The sequence below is a fragment of the Miscanthus floridulus genome, chromosome 1, assembly GCF_019320115.1.
Source record: "Miscanthus floridulus cultivar M001 chromosome 1, ASM1932011v1, whole genome shotgun sequence".
Lineage (NCBI taxonomy): Eukaryota > Viridiplantae > Streptophyta > Magnoliopsida > Poales > Poaceae > Miscanthus > Miscanthus floridulus.
The window spans coordinates 12,347,046-12,371,317 of record NC_089580.1 but is presented as its reverse complement, the minus strand read 5'-3'; the positions used below and the strand labels follow the sequence as shown (position 1 = coordinate 12,371,317).

The 24,272-nt window shown below is 43.1% G+C and overlaps 2 protein-coding genes across 6 annotated transcripts; one reads left to right on the top strand and one right to left on the bottom strand.

Annotated features, from left to right (window-relative positions):
• Window positions 1–10,720: 10,720 nt before the first annotated feature.
• Window positions 10,721–11,315, top strand: LOC136473138 (uncharacterized). Its single transcript, XM_066470830.1, has one exon. It carries the CDS (start codon window positions 10,837–10,839, stop codon window positions 11,095–11,097), a length of 261 nt encoding a protein of 86 aa, XP_066326927.1. The 5' UTR covers window positions 10,721–10,836; the 3' UTR covers window positions 11,098–11,315.
• Window positions 11,316–14,108: 2,793 nt separating this feature from the next.
• Window positions 14,109–22,880, bottom strand: LOC136473107 (CSC1-like protein RXW8). Of its 5 annotated transcripts, none has more exons than XM_066470800.1 (12): window positions 22,642–22,880; window positions 22,480–22,560; window positions 20,932–21,277; window positions 18,136–18,282; window positions 17,929–18,004; window positions 17,622–17,831; window positions 16,969–17,163; window positions 16,578–16,876; window positions 16,051–16,327; window positions 15,649–15,924; window positions 14,964–15,197; window positions 14,109–14,650 (listed from the first exon to the last, which is right to left on the bottom strand). In XM_066470800.1, the coding sequence occupies exons 3-12, from the start codon at window positions 21,210–21,212 to the stop codon at window positions 14,336–14,338; spliced, it is 2,310 nt and encodes a 769-aa protein (XP_066326897.1). In that variant the 5' UTR covers window positions 21,213–21,277; window positions 22,480–22,560; window positions 22,642–22,880; the 3' UTR covers window positions 14,109–14,335. The 5 variants fall into 5 exon arrangements, with proteins under 5 accessions (XP_066326897.1, XP_066326905.1, XP_066326914.1 ...); XM_066470808.1 differs by having other exon boundaries at window positions 20,932–21,247; XM_066470817.1 differs by having other exon boundaries at window positions 17,929–17,992; window positions 22,642–22,879.
• Window positions 22,881–24,272: the final 1,392 nt, after the last annotated feature.

The window sequence follows — 24,272 nt, the reverse complement described above, 5'->3', positions numbered from 1 at the left end:
AACCAATGACCAAGTTGCTCTAGAAAGATGTCAAGTTTGTATGGAATCTGACTTGTGAATAAGCTTTCCAAGCTCTGAAGCACTTTCTTACCACTGCTCCTGTTCTCGCCTAACCAGATATTGATAGGCTGTTTGATTTGTATTGTGATGCCTCTAGGACTAGAGTGGGATGTATGCTTATGCAGGATGGGTGTGTGATAGCTTATGCTTCACGCCAGCAAAAAAAGCATGAGGTGAATTATCCCACCCATGATTTAGAGCTGGCTGCTGTGGTGCACGCTCTAAAAATTTGGAGGCATTATTTGTTGGGAAATAAAGTGCATATTTTTACGGATCACAAGAGCCTCAAATATATTTTCACTCAGTCCGAGCAAAACATGAGGCAATTGAGATGGCTGGAGCTAATCAAGGATTATAATTTGGAGGTTCATTACCATCCTAGAAAATCTAATGTGGTAGCTGATGCCTTAAGTCGGAAGTCGCATCAAGTTGAAGAAGAATCTTTGTCTATTCTGAGGTGTTAGCTCATATTGCTTTAGTCTCGGATTTACTTGAGCAAATTATTATAGAGCAAAGGCAAGATGTTTCAGAAATTCTGCATATTAAGGAGTTAATTGCCGAAGGGCATGGTCCTCATTTCAGTGTTGATGACCAAGGTGTAGTGAAGTTCAAGAACAGATTGGTTGTTCCCTCAGTGATGAGCTTAGAAGAAAAATTTTGGACGAAGCTCACAACTCCAAATTATCCATTCATCCGGGAAGTAACAAGATGTATCATGATTTGCATCACTTGTATTGGTGGCCATATATGAAATAGGACATTATCAAATACATCTCGAAATGTGACATTTGTAGAAGGGTTAAGGCGGACCATATGCGTACGTCTGGATTTCTACAGCCTTTGCATATCCCTGTTTGGAAATGGGAGGATATTTCTATGGACTTTGTTGTGGGTTTGCCCCGCACAGTGAAGGGGTGTGACTCTATTTGGATCATTGTGGATTGCCTTACCAAGTCCACTCATTTCCTCCCGGTGGATACCAGATATTCGGCCAAGAAGTATGTCAAGTTGTATTTTGACCGGATTATAACCCTACATGGAGTTCCCCTTACTATCGTCTCTAATAGACGGTCAGTCTTTGTCTCTCATTTCTGGGAGAAACTTTAGAAATGTCTTGGTACTAGTCTCCTTAGAAGTTCGGCTTATCATCCAACCACCGGTCGGTCGAGGCTGCCCTTTGTCTGGCCGAACCGCTTGCAGCCAGCCATAAGCCGCCGTGCCCCGCCGGCCCTCTCTGCGCTCGACCGCCACTGCCACCGTATCACTGATGCTGCTGCTGCCCTCCATGTCATGCATCGTGATGCAATCATGGTCACAGTCACTGCTGCTGCCGTCGGGTCACTTCCTTAGTCGTGTCTGCTCGCTGTATCACGTTGCCCCTCCCTAGCCTGGTTGGGTGCCCTCTGCATGTGGCTATGCACGCCGTCATCACGCCATTAATGGCGCTGCGGCACAGGGGCCATGGCTGGTCGCGGACACTCGTGCTCCACCCCTCGCGCTTGGACGTAGGTCCCTCGGTCGTGTTAACCACATCCCACCAAGGCTTGCCTCCCTAAGCCCACTGCCACGCCCCGTCTCTCTCTCTCTTTCTCCCTCTGTTTTCCACCGCCGTCGAGTCACGGTCACGGTGAGCTAGAGAGCGAGCACCTCTCATCAATTCCTCGTGCCCATGTCTCTGCCTTTACATCCTCTTGCTGACTGCCCCACCCTACCTTGATTGCGGCTCAGCCGAGCTCCAATTTTAGGAGCTTTGCTCCCGCTGCCGCGCCATTAAGGCCCAGCCCGCCTCGCCGTGGCTAGCTCTAACCTCACCATCTCGCATCAAATTGACCGCACCACTAGCCTCTCCTAGAACACCTCTTCATCGTGCGCACCCATGTCATAGCCCTATAGCTGCCTCCACGCCGACGACAAAGCCATGTCGCTGCGGTTCGCCGTCGAGCTCGCCACGCGCACGTGGCTAGACTTGCTCGGGGCATCTCTGGCCAGGCCACTGCCACGAGTAGGATCATGGTGCGTCACTAATGCTTACCCATCACCTCTATTATCTATTGTACATTGTGGCTCACCAGATCGCGGTTGCCGCTGCTGTAGGTCGCTGCCGTCGGGGAGAGCCCACTCTGCTTCACCCACGTTCCTGCAACCACCGCCTATCATCGCACATCAGCCCATAGGTGAGCGTCGATCTCCTAGATATGTATGCATGGGTCCCGGGTGGCCGACGTACTACCTAGCGCCACCGCCCGCCGCGCCGGCGAGAGCGGGACGTCTCAGGGACCTCTTCGGTGCAAAGGTAAAAATATATGAGGGCTCCATAGCAAAGTCGTCTAAAGAAATAGTACATGTAGTATTCGCGCTATTGTCTGATAACATGAGGGTATTTTTGCAAGAATGCCAGCGCGCGCGGGATCCCCGCCGTGGGTTGCCTCCACGTGTGGGCCGCGCCTTCCGTGGGCCGCGTTGGCCTGAAATCGGTTTACCTTTTTGGTGGAAAATAGAAATAGCTTTTCATTTTAATTCTGAGCTGAACTTTGGTAATTAATATAAAATAATATAGATATCCAACAATTGTGAAAATTTTTTGTTAGGTTCCTAAAATTGTGCTCTATATGTTAGTGTATTTAGTTCATATATGCACTTGTTGATACCAAGAGCTATTAAATTATTTGAGAGTGCTTAATATTATTAAGTTAATTATTGTAAGAATTTTTCTGATAGATTGGTGATAGCATTAACTCTGAAATTTGTGTAGTAGCTTCATGGCATTATTAGGTGCTTGTTGTAATTTTTGTAAACCTAAAATAGACTAGTTAATATGGTAGCTAAATACCCATTAAGGCTAAATGAATAATGGCATGATATTGGTTTATAAAAATTAAGCACTTGTAGGGTGAGCTTGGAATCTATTTGGTAGAGATAACGATTAGCTTAGTATCTTAGTAATTAGAGCTAGCTTAGTAGCTTAGCATATGTATTCTTATTTTAAGAGTTGTTGCCAAAATACTAAGTGTTGTATTATCATTGCATGTTTATAGAGAACGAGTTGGTGGAGTTCATACCCGCCGGAGAGTAGGAGTACGAAGAGGTGATCGAGGAGTATGAGGAGGAGGTCCTCGTACAGGAGGAAGCCCCACAGCCACTGACTGACTCAGCTGACATCGCACCTATCTAAGGCAAGCCCCAGTGCATAACCCTTATTTTGAATGATCACTGGATATATATGTGTGTGATATGCATTTACGTTATAGGATTTATATTGAAACTACATGCATAGATAAACCTACCTATGAGTCCTACTAGCATAGGTCGAGTAGCTGCTATGCTTTGGCTATCGGTAACGTGAGTAACCTATCGTTACTCACAATAGGAGATTATTATTACTCTCATGATAAAATGGTGAAAGGAAATGGAGACCGGGCAGGGATATGGTACAGGTATTGGTGGGTGTAATAGGTTATGCCCTGCGGCCAACGGGGCATAGCTTGGTTATACTGTTTTCCCTGTCCGTGTCGATTAAGGACCGTCCGTTACTATGGATTCTAGTCATGTCATAGACTTATTATTCTAAGCACATACTTGCTTATGGGAGTGGGAAGGCGCGTTGCTCTCTTGTCGTGGGTTCTGGCTCTTTCTGGATCGACTGATTGGAAGCGGGGATGGTGGAGGTCTAAGCACCACACTGAATCCAGGACTCAGGAGTGGGGGCTTGGAGTTCAAGTTTGGACGGGGACCTAGACCCCTAGATAGGAGAGTGATGGGTTGGTCTTGCTTGTGCCTAGGGTACAAGAGGGAACTAATCTTCTCTTGATTGTTGGCTCGATCCTAAAGATATGAATTAGGGTTTCAGAGATCTGCTGGGGGAGGGGGCAGTGGCTGATATATATAGGCCAGAGCATCAATCCTGAGCCCTCGAATCAAACCGACTTGAATAAACGATGAAAATTGGATCTCAATGGCAGTAGGGAACCGACTTTTAGAAGCGGAGGCTGACTGGTGGGACCCATAGGCCGTCCGACCTGTAGGTGGGGCCGATCGGCCCCACATGGCAGCCCCTTAGGGTCTGCTTCGGTGGAGAGACTCCTAGAGTCTTCTAGAATCTTTTCACGCTGTTTACGCGACGAAATTCTGTAATTTCCTTTGACAAATAGGTCTCCCTTGACGGTTTTTTGGATAAACCCTGCTGAAAACACAGATTTAGCAAAACTCGTGAAATTTATTAGTTGAACCCCTATACCTATGTTTGGTGATGGAATTAAGTATATATGCAGGTTATGTTGACGGTTTATAATTGGTGTTAGTGACCGTCAATAAAACATAATAGACAGTCGTACTAACGGTGGGAGGAAGAAAAGGCAGCGCCACAGCGGAGTCAGGATGGAAACGGATTGGATTCGCATGGAATCGGATCCGGATATCACCTTTTACCACATTTTAATTCGGATACGGATATTTTTTAATATGAATACAAAACGGATTTCTCGAATTCCAATACAAAACGGATATTTTACTCGATTCAACTTGAAGTCTATATTGTTAAATTCAACATATATGAATAAAATTTTACTAGTAATTCATCATTAACTGAAGTTAACTAAATGAAAGTACACTTCTAATAATCTCCAACATCGAAGTAAACTAAATTATAATGGGTAATATTTAATAAAATAATAGGTCAAGTGAGGAAATTTAAATAAAAATTGTAGAAAACAAATAGCCATTTTGTTTTATCAATATTTTTGGAATTACAAAATTACTACACAAGTAGAGGTTAAATTATTTGTGTATATAACATAGACAAGGATAGCTCATAAAAATAATATAATAAATATTTAATAATTAAAAATATCAATTAATTAATCAATATTATATTTATATAAATATATAAATAACTATCATAAAATATTAATTATATAAAATAATTTATATCAACAAATAAATAAACTAAAGTATTAAAATAATTTAAAATGACAAATATATTAGGTTTAAACTAAATTAGAAAATACTAAAATTAATTTAATCTTTATGTGTATCGTTTATAATTTTAAATTAATACTAAAAGGTATTTATAGATACACTATTAAATGGTTCCAACGCACCATTCGTAACAATAAAATTAAATAACTGGTTACTGTTATGAAGAGAAAACTTTTAAATATGTTCATGATACCTTGTTTCCTTTGCGGATACGGATACTGTCGGATATTGTCGAATATGGATCTGGAATCGGATAGAGAAAAACACTGGAAAAACGAATTTGCATATATCCATTTAGTTACCATTAGAAACGGATACAAATACGGAGATCCATTACAAGCGGATACGGATATCAGATAATTCGGATATCTATTTCTATTTTCCATGCTTACAGCGGAGAGTGGAGCACATCAGCAGGCAGGAGGCAAAAGCACAGTCGACTCATCCGCTGCCATCGTCATGCACGGTCGTCGTCGCACACTGTGTGGAAGCACAGCTGGAAGCAGGTGCAGCAAATAAATAAAGCCGGAGCAGAGCAACGCTGCAGAGTGCTTTGAGAGACAGGCCGATTGAATGCTTAACGAAGATCCCTGCAGACACCGTAATCCATGCATGCGTTGCATTGCATGTACGGACGGGGGGCCGGCCGGCCTGCAGTCTGCTGGATCGTCATCATTAATCTATATACGTTGGTGTGTGTCGCTGCAGTGAGCAGAGGGGAAGATCAAGAGATACACAACATCCTCTGCTTACCCTACCCAGTTTATTGGTGCAACCAAAAACAACTTTGAGGCACTCATTTGGAAACCTTGGGCACCGCCTAAATGCAAATTCTTCAGTTGGCTTGCGATTCAAAACCGAGTTTGGACCGCTGATAGATTGGAAGCTCGGAGGTGGCCAAACCAAGGAACCTACACACTATGCCGGCTTCATGCGGAGACAGGCCTGCATCTTTTCAGGGACTGCAGATTCACGAAGCGCCTCTGGAAGGAAATTGCCACCTGGGCACAAAACTCCAACCTACACCCGAGTGCATGGCCACATAGCGAGACACTTGAGAACTGGTGGACGGCGATGTCAAATGCGCCGAGTACGAGGAGGAAAGGCCTACGTTCGCTCATTATACTAGTTTGCTGGGAAGTTTGGAATGAGAGGAATTCGAGAGTTTTTGAGCACACAGAGTCCACCAATTTTATGGTTCTTCAGAGAATCAAAGACGAGGCGAGACTGTGGATCTTGGCGGGAGCAAAGCACCTTTCTACTTTCCTTCAACTTCTCTCCTAGTTTTCAATTGTGTTTTTTTGTGTTTTTTGATTTTCTAGTTGTGTACAGAGTCAAGTTGACTGAGTTTGTACGGTGTCTGTCTGGATGTTCCTTCTTTTTAATATAGCGGGCAGCTCTCCTGGTTCGTTTCAAAAATAAAAAGAGATACACGCTACTTGACGAGTCATGAGAAATGCAGGTGCAATCTGACTTGCAATGGAGTTGGAAGCCTCAAATAAAGAACGAGCGGTTTCCATATGTGTGATGCTGGGGGCTGAGAACGAGATGAGAAGGAAAGCAGCAGCCAGCAGGCTGTCGGCCTGTTCGTTGGTTGGTTTCTGAGCTGGTTTGAGCTGGCTGGTGCTGGTTTATTGTGAGAGAAAAACACTGTTGGCTGGCTGGTTTGGGCTGGTTGAAACCAACAAGCGAACAGGCTGTGTGGCTGCTAGTGCTAGTCCTCTGTACACTGCCAAAGGCAAAGGATGGGATGGAGACGAGCGCGTGATTCGCGGAAGTTCTCTGATCTACTTTTTCTCCGGTCACTTCCGTCCTGCGCCCCTGCCTTTCGTTGACGTGTAGTAGTACAGGCACGACTGCTGTTGAGCACATGAGATGGTGAGAGCTTTAGCCTGCCTAGCTAAAGAAACGCCTGCACGAATATATGCTCCATCAATCGATGACGATACAACAATGACTCTAGCCCCAACCCGTCCTACATAGTACTCGTACAGGACACACTGCTGGAGCGCCCGAATTTTTTACTTTTTAGCTATTTTTTCGAAAGTTTCTCACAAATAGACCTCTATCAGAAAGAATTCAAAAAATGGACCCTAGCTCGGCGCCACCGATGCTGGCGCCGAGCCCCTGGGCTGGGGCAAACTTACATGGAAGGAAGCTCGGCGCCAGTTCTCGGCGCCGTTGACGCTGGCGCCGAGCATGCAGTACGACGTGCATGAATAGCAAAGTACGACATGCGTGATTTTACAGCAGAGGTCAGAGGGCCAGATTACGCCAGAGGGGGAGGAAGGAAAGAAGAATCCGCTAGATCAGGGACATGCAGCCGGGCGGGCAGGGCCAAGCCTTGCCGTCCATGTGCCGTCCCAGACGGGTAGGGCTGAATACCAGACCAGTCTGTCGATGGATCGATTGATGCGCGAGCAGAAGTGAAATTTTTGTATTTTGGTCCCTTTTGAAAACATTTTAACCTAGCCTGTTGCGGGTGCCGGGAGACCATTCAGAACGGTAGAGACGATGCTACCGGAGGTAATGCATGCCCGCTGCCTAGTCTGTTGCGGCAAGCCAAGGTAACGTCTCGGCGCCATAGGTTATGGCGCCGACCACTAAATTTAACCTAACACCCTAGTTTTACCGTGAGATGGATATATAAAATTTTGGCTAACACCCTAGTTTTACCGTAGATGCTGGCGCCGAGCTTTCTTCCATGTAAGTTTGCCCTAGCCTAGGGGCTCTCGGCGCCAGCATCGGTGGCGCCGAGCTAGGGTCCATTTTCTGAATTCTTTCCGCCAGGAGTCTATTTATAAGAAATTTTCGAAAAAAAGACTAAAAAATAAAAAATTCGGCTGGAGCGCGCGCACACACGTACTACTAACACGTTAGCTAGATCATCATCGTAAAGGGATCTATCGCCGGGCCGCCGTCAGGGCGCGTAGTGCGTGCCTTTCTCCTGGACGACAGCACACAGCAGCTAGCAGTACGTGCATCGATCGACCTGCTTGACGACAGCGTGGCGGCGACGCGCCACCCGGCGGCGGGGCCGGCCGGGAACATGCGTTGGTCCGATCCCGTCTGGACGTGTTACGCGCGCGCGTCCCCGTTGCGCACCGTAAAGCGTACGAACGGCGACTGTTACACCCGCCGCCGTCCCCTCCGCCAGCACAGTCTCTCCACCGGTTCTCCGTTTCCCGATCCGATCGGCCGTGGCAATCAAGTGGCAGGCGGGTCCCACCTTTTCGTTCCGTGCAGGTGCAGGCGTGCAGCACGCAACAGTGATCGACCCCGCGGTGTCGTTCTGTTTACTTGGCTTATAAGTCATATTTTTTTAGCAAACGAACGTCAACAGTATATTCAGCCATGGCTTATCAGCCAAATGAACAGAACAACGTGTCTTCAAATAATCAATCCACTCCTCGATCACAAACTTATATGGAAGACTTGGTCTCCGTTAAGGATCAAAATCTTCTTATGGATGGCATTTCGGCGCAGGCATTGGACAGGCGACCGAAGATTGAGGCATGGCCTGGAGGCACTCGGGAGAAATGCTACCTCTGCGACCAAGCGCCAGAAACGATCGAATAATAATCCACTGAAGCAAGCGCATGGGCTGCACTGCTTCACGGTCAGGCCAGAAACGGGCCTAGCTATGCCGGCCGTCCTCATTCGCACGACGGGTGGACGGGCAGCCCGCAGCGCCAAGCCCCAAACCACCGACAGCAGCAGCGCTCAAATCACGCCCTTCTCGGCGTTCCCCGTCACAAATCAACCCCAAATCGCCTGCTTTCTTCGCCGATTTTAATTTGCTGCATGCTCCGTCCGTGCCTCCATGGCCAATTGCCCATCTGATAGCCTGCCGAAGCTACTGGGCGTATTTTTATACATATGGCTTAAAATTACTCCCGATTTTTGAAGGCTAAATACCCATGATTAGTCTATTATCACAAGGTGGACTCATGTTTAACTAGCCTTGAGATCCAAACGCCCCGTTTTCCATTACTTTGCTTCTTATTCCATCCATCTCATCCATGTCTGGCTTCTGACTCGGTCAAAATCCAACCTGAACAACTGTTGATGTTGTCGCCTCCTATACAAGGGTTGACAACTACAATTGCCAAGAAGGAGGCAATTCCAAAATTTTGCCACCAAAAATCAGCCTAGGACGGTTCGTAATTTGTCAAAACACATAATGGACTCTATCATTATATTTCTCTCGTCAAGACGATAAAAAACCACATATATATATACAATGTCAAATTTAGAGTTTGGATGAAGAAATCACTCTCCTAGGAAGTTCCACTTGCAAAAAACAGCCCAAGCAGGTTTTTGTACCGTTCAAAGCAGCCTAGGCCGGATCTAGCTGTCAAAACCAACCCGAGCTGGTTTTCCTTTCTAGATCGAATCTGAGTTGTGTTTTGACGCGATTTTTGTGTGTTTGGCACGATTTGCAAGGGATTGTTGTTGTACCTTAATCAGTATAAATAATAATCCATATCCAAATGATACACAAATTACTCGCCGGACACTAAACAAACAAAAATACACTATAGAACATCTCACGGGTACTGTAGAAATATTCCAAAATACACCAGAACATGAATAATTTTTTTTAAAAAAATCAGAATACATAATGAAACATTTAAAAATACTTTAAAAACAATCCAGAATAAACCTACCAGCTACAACACCTCATGAAATAGAAGGAATGAAGAATAAATTAAAGATGAAAATAAATGAAGAAAAGTTAATTAGAATCAGTAAATAAAAAGGAAGAAAAAAATGAAAACATAGAATGGAAATGAAAAGACGAAGAAAAATCATGTATTGTAGTAAAATAAAAAGGAAATGGGAAAGAAAAAAGAAATAGGAAAAAACAAAAAAGAATACTCGTAACAGGCTTTCGAGATGGACCTTCCTGCTGGGTTGTGCAGTGGTCAAGGCCTGTTTTACGTGACCGAAATGGGCTAAAAGAATCTACCGCTGGGATACATACAAGAGGGTGAAAGAGGTGGTGGAGGAATGCTTCCCTCCTAGGAGTCTTCGCCTATGCTCTGGTCCAAAAGGCAAAGCAAACATATGTTTTGATTTTTGACATGTGTTTAAACGCCTGCAAGTGGAGGTCGTTGAACCTCAACTCGGACGAATTCGGGTTCTTCGTTTCCTAACTTGCTTTGACTTCTGCTTCCAGTGAATGTCAAAGTCAATTCATTGGAAGGTTTAAATGGTGTGATCAAACGGGACCAAGTTGGTATTTAAACGAGACCTCAATACTAGTCCTACGGTGCTACTACCCAACTGCACCCCATTATTTTTTATATTTTTATGTTGTATACTCCCTCCGTCCAGTAAAGAATGCAACTATGGGATCCGTGTCGGTCAAACTAGTTCAAGTTTGACCAAATTTATAGTAAATAGTATTAATGTTTATATCTCCAAATAAATTTATTATGAAAATATATCCTATAACGAATTCAATGATACTTATTTTGTATCATAAGTGTTAGTATTTTTTATATAAATTTAGTCAAAGTTCAAACTGTTTAGCTTCTCGAAAAATGAGAATTGCATTCTTTCGTGGACGAACAGGAGTATAAATCATGAATAAAAGGGAAATCGGCCCAATGGACTGAGCGAAGGGCGAAAGAGTGGTACACGGCGATGGGCCTTCTATAAATTCTCGTCTCCATTTGTCTTCCAGCCTCAAGCAACCCCACAAGGCCACAACTCATCGAGCTTCCCCTCCGGACCATCAGGACTCAGGAGCAGAGCGGAGAGAGGGCAGATCTCAGCGAAGCCACCACCGACGCCATGTGCTACCAGGTGAAGTGCGGCACCTGCGGCAAGCCCACGTGGGCGGGGTGCGGCCGCCACGTCGCGTCGGTGCACGCGCAGATCCCCGAGGGCCAGCACTGCGCCTGCCGCAACTGGCCCGGCGTCGCCCCCGCCCCCGCCCCCGCCCCGGCCGTCGGTGTCGAGAAGAAGGCCGCCGGCGCCGCTGACGACGATGCTGGGAAGGCCTCCGGCACCACCGCCGCTTCCGCTCCCGCGGAAGGCGGCGCTGCGCAGTGAGATTCGCGTCGCGTGGTGTTCTGTTCCCCGACGATCTCGATCGATGATCGAAACCCGCCGTGTCGATCGAACGAACGTGTGGTCGTCGTGCTACCAGCGATTGTATCCAGTCGTAACGCTTCTCGTGTTGCGTGGTCTAATTTCGTATTGTAATTAATACTGTCCTCGCTTTGATGACGATGGACCAAATAAATGTCTCATTCTTCACAATTGTGTTACCAGGGGGTGTTTATTTAGTCGCTCCTAGAATGTACGTTACATCAAATATTTAGATACTAATAAAAAACATTAAATATAGATTAATTACAAAACCAATTACATAGATGGAGGCTAATTTATGAGACGATTTTTTAAGCCTAATTAATCTGTTATTAGCATATGTTTACTGTATCACCACGTTGTCAAATCATGGACTAATTAGGCTTAAAAGATTCGTCTCGCAAATTAGTCGTAAATTATATTATTAATTTCGTAATTAGTCTATATTTAATACTCCATGCATGTATCCAAACATTCGATGTGATATGAATTTTAGGAGAACCAAACAGGGCCTTACACCGTTGCACGCAATCTGTAGCAGTTCTTTCCCCCACCCCTCTCTCTTTTTACTCTCTTTCGCTGTATTCACTTGTGTCGTTGACTTTTTTTTTTGCCTTGTTGACTTGTTGTATGCGTGTTATACTGGAAGGCTTAATTGAGAGACACAGACTAAAATAGAACAGTTTTGGCCAGTCTCCCTAGAGGTTTTCCCAGAGTTATATGTCATAGTATATTAATAAAGAGAGATGATTAAAGTTTTATAGAAATAAAATAAGTATTTGAGGATGAAACTACTCTTCAAATTATAAGATGTTCTGTCTTTTTTAGATACATTGCTTTTACTATCTAGATAGTGTATATCTAGATCCATAGTAAAAGTCATGTATCTAGAAAAGACAAAATATCTTATAATTTATAATGAGTAGTTCACATTGTTTCCAACACATGAGAGTATTAAAATCTAGGATATAAAACTCCCACTGAAATCCCCTGCTCGAACCCCATGTGTGGCACAAAATTTACGTGCTAGTGCTACGAAACACTAACATGTTGTAGATCTGATCTAACATCGGCTAGGTCTAACCGAAAAAATGTCAGGTCAAATTTTTTTGCCCAAGCTAGACCTTACCACTGACGGCGGGTCAACTTGGATTGTTTCTTGGAGTTTTTCAGGTTTTCCTAGTTTGGGTAAGGCTTTTTCAAGTTAAATTGGCTCATAAGTCAAAAGTTATGACATGTGTCTGATCCGATGCACTGGCGGGTCAGGTTGGATTGGTTTCTTTTTTTGGTTGGTTGGACCGGGTGGTCTAATAACATGAGGCATACATAAGTTCTTTGACACATTGATAATAGGGGTTGATGTGTTGAGCTAATCCTTACAAGTACATTGTTCATTGTGAAGTTTGGAGAACATCTTATCTGAAGAATTGATATAATGAGCTGTTTTATTCCACATACATAAGTTATTCATCAAAATGCTTACAAGTAATTAGTTTGCTAATTTAGATGCCGCCACTGTCGCTGCCTCTCCTCACCCACATCTTGTATAGTACTATCGCTCGTTGCAACAACAAAAATAAATCCATCCACTTAATTGCTAAATCTAATTCGACTATTTGAGTTACCGTCGTAACAACGGACAGTGGTTTAGTCCGTTCCTGATAAAAGTCCCTGCTTTGGGTTGAAATCTTTGACGGCAAGCCGCGACCTGGCAGATATCATCTTCTTCGTGCACGGTGATGGCGTCCTGAGCCGTGGCTTCGTGCGACCGCGAAACTGCTGCCAGTTTGGTCACACGCATTTTGTTCCAAAAGGATGGAAGCACGTGTTTTGAGTTGTCGACACGTTTTCGACGTTTGCTTCTGATGGTGGAGGTCGCCGGCCGGACTTTCAACTTGAATGGGCTCAGTTTTTTCCCAGGCCCCTTCTTTCTCTGTCCAAAGACTTCGATCGGATCAGTCATCGCAGGACGGACCGTTTCTCTTCGAAGGTCAACGGACTTAGATTACTACATGCATAAGCCAAATATTGGTTGGCTACTTGGGTGAGGAAAGCGATGAGTTGCTTCTTGCTTGGTGCCTTGGATTCGGATCCTCTACTCCGGCTTTGCATGTGCATCCATTTGTCCAAGAACTTGGTGTCGTTGCATTTTGTTTTGTTGAAATTGAAACTCATGTGACAGCATAGGCCAGCCGGATCGGTATCCTTCCCTAGGCCCCGCCCACAGCATCGGTTTCGCAGGTCAAACCAAAAGGAACGAATTGTCAAACGGACCACGCCAACTCGACTCGCCAAGGAAGAAAGGAACGGCTGCGAGTGTAAAAATAATCAGCGCTCCTTCGAGGCCCACAGACATCGCCCACATCGAGCCAGATTTCCTCAGATAACTCCGCTTCGAGAAGGAGCTGCAGGCTGCAGTGCAGCGGCTGTCTAGGGGGCGATTTGCAAAAATACAACTCAAAATATTGGTCGTTTGCAGTTTTAACGATGTATCCATATTTATAGACATACATGGATCCACTTTCATCCACTGAGTGTGCGGCAAGTCCACGTGGGCGGGCTGCGGCCGCCACGTCGCCTCCGTGCACCGCCAGATCCCCGACGGCCAGCACTGCGCCTGCGGCGACTGGCCGGGCGTCGCCTCGGCCGGCGGCAAGGCGGCCGCAGCCAACGGTGATGGCGCCGCCGCAGCCGCCGCCGCCGCGGAGGGGTCTTCATCCACCTCTACCTGCACCATCCTGTGATTTGCTGGTGTGACTGTGTCCGTTTATATTTGTCATTTTGCTGTGTCGCGCTCACTCGCGCTATGTAATTTAGCTTTGAAAAAGATTAATAATGGACAATTAGTTCTCTTCTACCACCGATGCCGCGTCGCTGTTTCCAGCGGCTCTCCAGCTCACCTTACCAGATACAGAAGTAGGTACAGTGCTGAAGAAACAAGGCAAAGGGGAACATAACCAGAGAAGCCAGCCTGAACGTTTGAAGAACCAATCAATTGAAAAGGAATAACCTGAAAAGACATTCAAGCATCAATTGACACGTCAAAATTTCTAGCCTTGCAAACGGGTGGTATACGTATACTCCCTTCCATTTCTGTGCATCTTCCTCTCCCTGTACGCGCTATCAATAATATTTGCTATACTGGTAACTGTGTGTGGTTTGTCGACCTTGAATTTACATGGGCGGATAAAGGAACATGCTATACTGGTAACTCTCTCTTCTGCGGTCTCAAAACGGACCCAAGTGATCTCACCGCGTTGCGTAACCGACTAACCGGGAGCCCATCCAGCGTCGGGTGGGAGAGGCCACTCTTGAGCTCGTCGTCGGGGCTTTCCTTGCGGCTTGATTCTCCCGAACTGCCGCTTCCGTCTTCGTCTCTGCCGGCAGTGCTGTGAACTCCTTCCAAAGGTACGTCGTCGGTGTCATGGAACTGAAAGTAGACAGAATGAAGGCGTTGATGAAGGTCCTCCATTGTACCTGATTGCTGATCTTCCTTGTCCATGTCAATCAAATTCTGTGCGTGACCAGCAGCCAATATTCGAGTCAGAGTGATTCGTAGCTAGACAAGTGATTTGAACCAAATCACAGTTGAGAGCATAGAAAAAATGTAAACTAGCAACAAGTTCTAAGGGTATGTTTGGTTCCTTTGCCAACTTATACGGATTTCTTGCCCTTGCAAGACTAGGCTAGTGCAGCCAAGAGAACCAAACACGCCTGGAATTTATTCTTCCGAATCCTTCAATTGTTTACATTTGCAAAATACAAACTATTAAAGATTTAAAGAGATAAGCTTCAAAAAAAAAAAGATTTAAAGAGATTGCACCAACCTGTGCAGGGAAAGTCTTGAATAACGGGAGATGACGCTTTCTGCAATACTGGTTGAATAGAAGAGTAAAGATGATAAGAGGGACAGTGAAGCCAGCAGCTACAGGGGATTCTTTAAGGCCAAATACACCAAGACAGATGATCTGAGTGAGGATTAGAGAGAATATGGTAGTATTGTGCGCAATTGGCCAATATACACCGCCTGTGTCGTATTTTGTGCAGTAAACATTGAGGAACTGAAAAGGAAGACATTGCAAACTCATTAGCTCAAAGCAGCACAGAAGACTGTTCTTTAACAAATTTTATTCTGTTAAAACATAAATAAATTCACAAATGAGTAATGGCAAAACCAAAGGTTTGAACTACTTTCTTCACTACAAATTAATAAATTGAATAACAAAAAAAATGTTTAGCTAATAGGAAACTATTTCCTTCTGTTTGGCTACAACTTACATGCAGAATATTATAAGAATAATAACAGAGATCATGAAACTCAAAGAATCTGTCAATTTCCAGGCTTACATGTGATTAAAGAGAATTTGTTAGACAGCAAAGCATGACAGTCTAATTTTTCAATATTCTCCTGATTATAGTGGTACCTACGCATAGATTGTGCATATCGACTTTAGAGCAGAACTTTTCGTCAAAAAAAACTTTAGAGCAGAACTTTTACCCCAACATTCTCACCTGGTTGCGGTAGACGACATAGCCAAGACAAAAGTACAGCAGTAAAAAGGGCAAGATTAGAGGTGCTAGTACAGAGCATGTGAAACCCAACAGTCCACACAATAGAACTTTTGGCACTTCAGTGTGATAGGGAAATGAGTAAAGAAGATCGCTATCTTCCTTCATTCTCAGAAGATATCTTCTTGCAAAGTTCCATGTAAGACTAAAGAGTTGCATAAGTTCTGATGATAGACTAGCCCATCCTGAAGTAAGAACATAGGTCGTAAAGAATGTAGCCTGAAATGGAAATAAATTTTTCAGAAAGCAGCGCTCAGCTACCGAAGAGAACTCAATACAATACAAACATCGTACATCTATTACATGATTAATAATGCACATATAACAAACAAACATGTCATTTACCTGCACAGGTACTGCTTTAGCAAGCTGCATAGGAATGTCCTTTGGGCTTGATAAAGCATTCAGTTGGCTAATTGCTGAACCCGATAAGACATTAACAAAGAAGACATTCCAAATGGTGAAGTATAATACTTTACAGCAGGCACTTTTCTTTCTTTCACTGTGAGAGATAGGCCCTTCTAAAGTAGAAAATAGCATCATGGTTGGGGGGACAGTATATAAAAATATTTGCAAGATGACACTGGGAAGATATCCAGTTATTAGCTGGGTCATGTATTTCCTGCAAAGAAATAATAATCAGTACATGTTGCTGAAACGATGAATAAAACACAGAAGTACAATGCCAGAATGGAAGGCTAGAAGTGCTAATCATCATCCTAGACGATAAATTGAGCCATTTTGAATATGGTGTGCAATGTATACTAATATAAGTGAAGAAAACCACATCTATAACAAGACTAAAAGAGGTGATGTCTTTTTCTTTTCTTTTAGAAAATAAGATACGAGTTGTAAGTGTTTATGTAACTTACTTTTCCAATATCCCTCTCAGAAAAGGGAGCCTTTGCTGCAGCTGCTCCAGCTGAGTTAAACCTTGTATAAATGTCACTGGTATAAGGAATAAAAACATGAAAACAATAGACCCCAGAAGTGTGACTATGTGCCGAATCCAGAGTTGCTTGTAGGGTAACCAAAGATTAGACCAATATATGTCATCACGCTCTGGAGCCAAAGTAGTGACCCATCTCATAGGGTTCGATGTCTGCAGAATTTTGGCTACAACTAGCGCTGCATACCGAGTTTTGAAAAATACAAAAGCAGCACCACATTCCTGTGTTCAGATCCACATAAATAAACTAATTATTACTAATCAGGAGTAATTTATTAAGAATAGTAAAAAATCATGACTGTTGCTAGTTTGACCTCATCAGGTAAGCTCGAGCTTGAATCATTCACATCAGACTTTTCGCTCTCTTGCTCGTAATCGCTGGGCAACAACTGGAATGAATTAGAAGACACTCCACAAAAGCAGCATTGAAATGTGATGGGTCTGCATCTCTGATCAACTGTCGCACTCTTGAAATGTCTGAACTTCCTGTAAACCTTCTTTGCGCCACTCTGTAAATAAGAACAAATTAGTACTCCAAACAGGAATAACATAAGGAAGATGCAGTGACACTGTTTATCTGAAGATTTCAGCTAATTCCATCTTCAGATAAGCGACCGAAGTATCTAGCATCACTACACCATAAATTTCAGTTGTTTGCGAATTTCATTCATGCTACAGCCTCCGCCTCATGAATATTAAAATTTGAATTTCGAGCATTATAACTACCCGTAAAAAGACAATAGCAGCTACAATTGTAGATCATAAGAGCAAATTTGGCAGATACCAAATTTGCATCACTGTAATGTGATTTATAGATAAATTATCTTTAGACCGACACACCCATAAGTAACAACATTACTTCAGGACTCTCACTAGGAGCAGCCAGCAGCGTTACATTTCCTAAAAAAGAATAATTTTGTTATTTAACATGATTTGTATAATGTTTATGACTATAGGCATTTCTTACCACTATCTTCTGAACTTTCCCAACTTTGTAAACGACTTGATGAGATAGGTAACTTGATGCATGGTACTTGGTAAAGAAACTTTCAACTGTCCTGCTGAATGATTCTGTACTTGATTTTGGAATTCCTCGGACAAGTACAGTAAAATGGCTAGGATTGCTTGTTGCTCGAGAAATGTGATATAACCTCAGCCGGGCAATGTGCTTGTACTCCTAGAGAAACAACACCAAATATTTAAGTTTCTTATCATTACGTAATAGAACACTACTTAACAAATTTTAATGGCTAAACTAAACTACTTGAGCTTACCAAGTATATAAGAATGCAAGCTACAGCAGAGATGATGTACAGCACGACGCAATGGACCCAAAGCCTGTGGTTATAACTAGCATGTCAAAAAAAAAATCCAAGTGCTTAAACATTTGTAATCAACAGGAAATAAAATATATAAGGTTTTATACATAATTACTGAACTTAACCACCTTATAACCAGGTCAGATAAGTTTTACTACTTACCATCTTGATCTTTCTTCCACATTTCCTATTGTAAATGTCTCTAATGATGCTGACGGAATCCGGACATGATGCATATCTTGTCCAAAATAATTCAGTGGAAGGATTCCAAATATACAAAGAATGGCGGCTAAGGAGAAGATGCGTATGCTGTTGAAAATAAAATGCATTAGCTTGTATATTGTGAATAGAAAGAATTGAAAAACTGCAGGAACACAATCAGGTAGGACGTGAAAGTAGCATTTTCTGAGGTTTTGTTATGTCCTTCACCTCCTACCAAGGCTAAAAGTTTCTTTCCCTTTCAGTTGGAACATAAATGTTTAAAATACAGTTATATAAGAGAAATAGCCCACACATTCACCATGAACGATGGAAAGAGTTCTTGTGCCATAGAAGTGACTAGAGTAAACTGCATCAAATATACTTGAATAATAGCTAAGTTTACCGAATCTAGCATGTCATAGGAATTGTTTAATTCTTTCAACTTCCAGACCATCTAATACAATATTGGACCGTGACAAGATTGATGATACAAGATAAATTTTACGTTCAAAAAAAATGATACAAGATATACTGGATGACACTAAGCTGAGAAGACAAGATTTACAACCCATCATTGATAAGATCATTAAAAGAATTTCTGGGTGGAAAGGTAGGCTTTTGTCCTTTGCAGGCAGGCTGACTTTGCTCAAAGCCTGTTTGGCAAGTATCCCAATTTATTTGCTTTCTGTCATTAAGTTCCCAAGATGGGCGATTGACGTGATCAATTCTCAAATGGGTCATTTCTTATGGAATGACAGTGTTGACCATCATAGGTATCATTTAGCTAATTGGCAGTTGGTCTCACAGAAAAAGGAGGTGGGAGGCCTAGGTATTCCTGATATGAGGAGTCTCAACCTAGCTTTACTAGGATCTTGGATCTTTAGGTACCAGTTGAACAATAATGCTATCTGGAAGAACATAGTTGATTTCAAGTATAAAACCGAAGATCCTAATGTGTTTTGCTGCCCAGATGTTGGTGCATCACCTTTCTGGAAAGGGGTACTATGGGCCATGCAAGCTGCTCATATGGGCATCAACCATCAAGTGGGTTATTGGTGATGGTAGGAAGATTAGGTTTTGTGAGGACTTGTGGATAGGCAACACCAGTTTAGCTATTGCATATTGGCCTCTATATTATTAATGAGCAGCATGGTAAAACTGTTCATGAGGTCTGGGATGGGGAAAATCTGATGTTAACTTTTAGAAGGAATGTGTCAGCTAATACTATGAACCTTTGGTGGGAATTGTGTAATCTGGTTGAGTCAACCTCCCTCTCTGAAGAGGAAGATCATATTCTATGGAGCTTTACGTCGACAGGTAAATATTCAGTGCAGTCTCTGTATGCAGTGGTTAACCACAGGGGCGTTGTCCCGCAGTTTGTGAGTTCAGTTTGGAAGATTACCATTCCACCAAGGGTGCAATTCTTTCTTTGGCTGTTATCTAAGAACAGGGTATTAACAAGAGATAACCTTGCCAAACGCAGGGAAGTTAGTGACCCTTCTTGCATGTTTTGTAATGATCATGAGTCGATTAATCATCTCTTCTTTGAATGTTGTGTAGCTAGAAATATTTGGCTGACTATCTCTGAAGTGTTGGGTCATAATCTGGGTCACTGTTTTGAATCTGTTGCCAGATTTTGTATTGCAAATAAGCGACACATGCTTACCAACATTATTTCATCGTCTGTTCTTTGGTCTCTATGGAAACTAAGAAATGAAATGTATTTTCAGGGGATTACATGGATAGGGTCGGGAAGAGTTCTGTTCAGGATCGTCAAGATGGTGAAAAGATAGATACCAATGTTCAAGCCGGAGATTGGACTACAAGTGGAGGATATAGCACAACAACTGGAGATCATAGCAAGCTCACCACCTCAACTGCAGTGGAGGGACTCGACAGAGACAAGATTATCATCAGAGTCGGAGCCATCGGGTGTTCAGCCTTCAGTCTCAACAAGTGTAGCTTCGGGTCTGTCTGATGTGCATTTAGATGTCGCGAGTCAAACTTGTTTCAGTGTTAAGGCCATGAGGCCATGAATTGGGCGGGCGCGCCTGTACGCAGATGCTGTTAAACTTTCTGGCTTTTACTAATACAAAAGCGGGGTATATCCCTTTTCTCTAAAAAAAAATTTTACGTTCAAAAAAAATGATACAAGATATACTGGATGACACATTAAGCAAACTACCATGTGAAATAGTTATGATATTTAATGTTATTGTTATATTTGTGTATTATAGTTTTTCTCTGTTATTATGTTTTATTTAATTTCCCCAAGTAACGTCAATCTCTGATTTTTCTCCATATAACTTTATTCACAAGTAGTCTCAAAACGCAATGCAGTTTGAAAGCCACATTAAGGTGCTTGTCATTATAAAGTAACAATAAACCTTCTAGACCAAAATATAAGCTGACAGATTCAAGTAACACAAACACAAACAGCTCAAAATCTTGGCAGCAACTTTTAACAGTAACAGAAACTGAAGAAGCACGTGTATACTAGAAGTTTTAATTAATTTCCCAAAGTCACATCAATTTCTGTTTTTTCTTCTATTCACAATTAAAGGCAAAAAGCAATGCAGTTTGATAGCCACATTACTAGTGGGCTTGTCATTATCAAAGTAACATAGCAAACCTTGTAGACCAAAATACAAACTGATAAATTCAAGTAACACAAAAGAACAGCTTAAAATGTTGGCAGCAACTTTTAACAGTAACCAGAAACAAAAGAAGCACATGTTAAAGTAAAAATGCAGGTACCTGAATACTAGAATTCTATTGAAAACAACAGCATCCAACCCAGCAGTAGCTAAGATTTCTTCCTCTGTGCACCGCAGACTTTTCACAATCCAGCTAGGGGATGGGACAAATCTCTCCAAGATAAAAGCATCACGGAGCCGGTTGTGCTCCTCAGCAATCCTTCTCCCAAAATAGACCTTAACATTTTGTGGCTGCTTCCTTAGAATGGAGTACAGTGACAGAAAAAGTACACAGAGACCAATGTTGATTCCAGCAGAGGTCAGGAGACCGCCAACTTTCATGTCTTTCTAAAACACGTATATGAGATCCAACAATCCTGTCATCGAAATGTGGATCATGTCAGTGCCTGCAGGAACAGAGTAATAGTTGACATGTCACATATATAGAAGTCATACAGGAATGAACTGTTAATTTCATATATATACAACTGGTTTTACTTGTATCAGTTCAGTATTTGTTAGTTCTGAAATAATGCAATCACTTTTATTGATTTATTAAAAACACAGTAGAAAAAGAGTTGTAACATTGATCAAAGGCAAGATGGTTCATCCTCTGTATAGAACTAGAGCAAAAGTGTCAAACTAACTTCTGCAGTGAGATTTGCAAGAAGTTGACTGCATCCTAGAAAAGCACAGAATGGAATATCGGACAGTGTTCCCAGAAGACAAAAAGAATCTGAAGAGCAAAGGCAAGATGGTTCATCCTCTGTATAGAACTAGAGCAAAAGTGTTAAACTATTCTGCAGTGAGATTTGCAAGAAGTTGACTGCATCCTAGAAAAGCACAGAATGGAATATCGGACAGTGTTCCCAGAAGACAAAAAGAATCTGAAGAGCAAAGGCAAGATGGTTCATCCTCTGTATAGAACTAGAGCAAAAGTGTTAAACTATTCTGCAGTGAGATTTGCAAGAAGTTGACTGCATCATAGAAAAGTACAGAATGGAATATCTGACAGTGTTCCGAGAAGACATGGAGAATCTGAAGAGCAGGGCTTTGTCAGTTTGTGCCAAAAAGGACAAAAAGAAAATTCCTCTCGTCCGCTGTTAAAAAGAAAGTTACAGCACCTAAAAGGCCCACTTGAGATTTCACAAGACTCGCTCAGTAACTGCAATTATAAATCCAGTTATGTTTCTCTCCCAAACGCTCAACTGAAAACAGTTAATTAACCGACTAGAAAGCCCAATCCATGGTGTCGTTCTCATACTACCTATCATGTTTGGGTGTTCGCACTTAACCCCTAAGGCACGTGATATTCAAAATCACGTTAGAACAGATCAAGTTAGAACAGCCGATCGTCTACTCCAGAATACTTAACCCCTAAGGCACGTGATTATTCAAAATCAAACACATCGAGATCACAATCACCGTCCCGTCCAATTTACGCTGGCAGATATGCATTACTAGCAAGCAAAATCTCGAACCGAGAACATTAATAAACAAGCATAATGCCAATGGTGTTCACACTTTACTCTCGCTCCCCGCGAAGTCAAACCAATCGTTATCTCAACTTCTCGACGGCACCAAGCCACCAAGAGAGAAGCAGACTTACCCCCTTAGTCCCTTACAATGGTTCCCCCAGGCAGAAACCTGAATCCAACAATGCCGCCCGAACTCGACTCCCGCAAAAACCCTACACATCCATCGAGGACCCAAAAAAAAAGTCAGGGAAAAGTCAGAGAAACTCACGGAGCAGAGCAAACAAGGCGATCACCTCTAGTGGGGTCGAGCGGCGGGCGGCGGCAAGGCGCTGCCGATGGCAATGAACTGACGAGGAAGGCAGGCGATCGAAGTGGAGAGAGGCACGGCAGCACGGAGGATGATCGGGCTCGGGGTTGGGCGCTGGGGGAGGGGAGCGATGGTTATAGCAGTAGGGAGTAGTTGGCGATCGGGATTGGTCTGGTGGGCGTGGGTGGGATCGGATTTGGAAGTTTCCACCGGAAGGAAAGGATGATGGCATGGAGGTTGGATGGATGGGCCTGCGGGTCAGTTCGGTCAGACGAGAGGAAAAGGAAAGTGGCGGGCCCGCCCGAGCGCAGCGAGTCTGTCTGGGAGTCAAAATGCTCCCACTCCCACGGGGAAAAAAAGGTGCAGGGAGGGACCATTGATCCGGCCACCTCCTCCTATGCCCGTGTGTATCAGGCATTGGATAAAGAGGAGAGGCAAAACAATCAGGTCAGCAATGTGAAAAGCGAACACTCTCTCTCTCGTACTGTCAACAGAGCACTTGCTCTGAGTTTTTAATCCCTCAAACAGATCATGAAAATATGTACAGCTGGTATAGCCAGATATCCAGATTAAATATACAAGAAAGATTTGCTGATAAAATATAGATTTAATAATAAGATATACCTTCCGGGATGATACCGCCCAGAATTTCATTGGTCGCTATGGTCTGCCGGATTGGTTGCGTCGCCGGTGCCCTGAACCTTTGGCTGGTCTGTGTCGGCAGGATGGTTCACCCGGCAAATACCCAGATTAAATATATAATTAAAAAAAGCTTTGCTGATAAATATAAATTTAAGGCTATGGCATTAGCAGCAGGTGCATTCCTTGGGCATGTTTGGGACCAATAATTTTGTGCTCGAAACATTCACAACAAAATATAATATAGACCATGGTGCTCTGACTCCAACACACAAATCTCTATAAATTTGGACACAAAAAGATGCATTCATTAAGATACAGATCCCATAAATAATTAAATACGGAGAGAGAGAGAGAAAATGCAAGTTGTGTCAAAACGGCACAGCACAAGCAATCGGCTAATAAAATTTTAGTTCAAATATTATTGACATTAACAATGCCTGAGTAGATAAGTCTTGAACGCAAGATCAGTTGTTGGATTTGATCGACCAGAGATATTGATGAATTCGAAACATTGGCCTGAAGGACGCGGCGGCGACGTTGCGGATGCCGGACTCAGCGCCACGTGGAGTCTATGCCACAAGCCTTGCATGATAGTAGTTGGCTTGGTGTGGGACATCATCAACAATGCTGGTGCAAGCAGTGATGATGGCTTTTTGATTTGTTGTCTTTTGTTGTCCGATGATCGTGACATAGTGTGGCAACCGACTGGTTGTGGTTTGGGGCTTGTAGAGTGGCAAAATGTGTAGTAATCGCAAGATGGTGTTGTGTGGTATGTGAGACCCTTTTGTAATTGGCTGTTGTGTTGTTGATAGTTGCTTTCACTTGTGGTAGTTCTTTAGCTTTGATGCTTTGTCGTAGTTGTTGACACTTTGGGATGGTTGTTGATACGCTGTATCCCTTATGCTAAGTTTATTCTTGATCTTTAATATGATTGACAGTTCTTTTGTTGGATTCATTTAAAAAAGAGAAAATTTG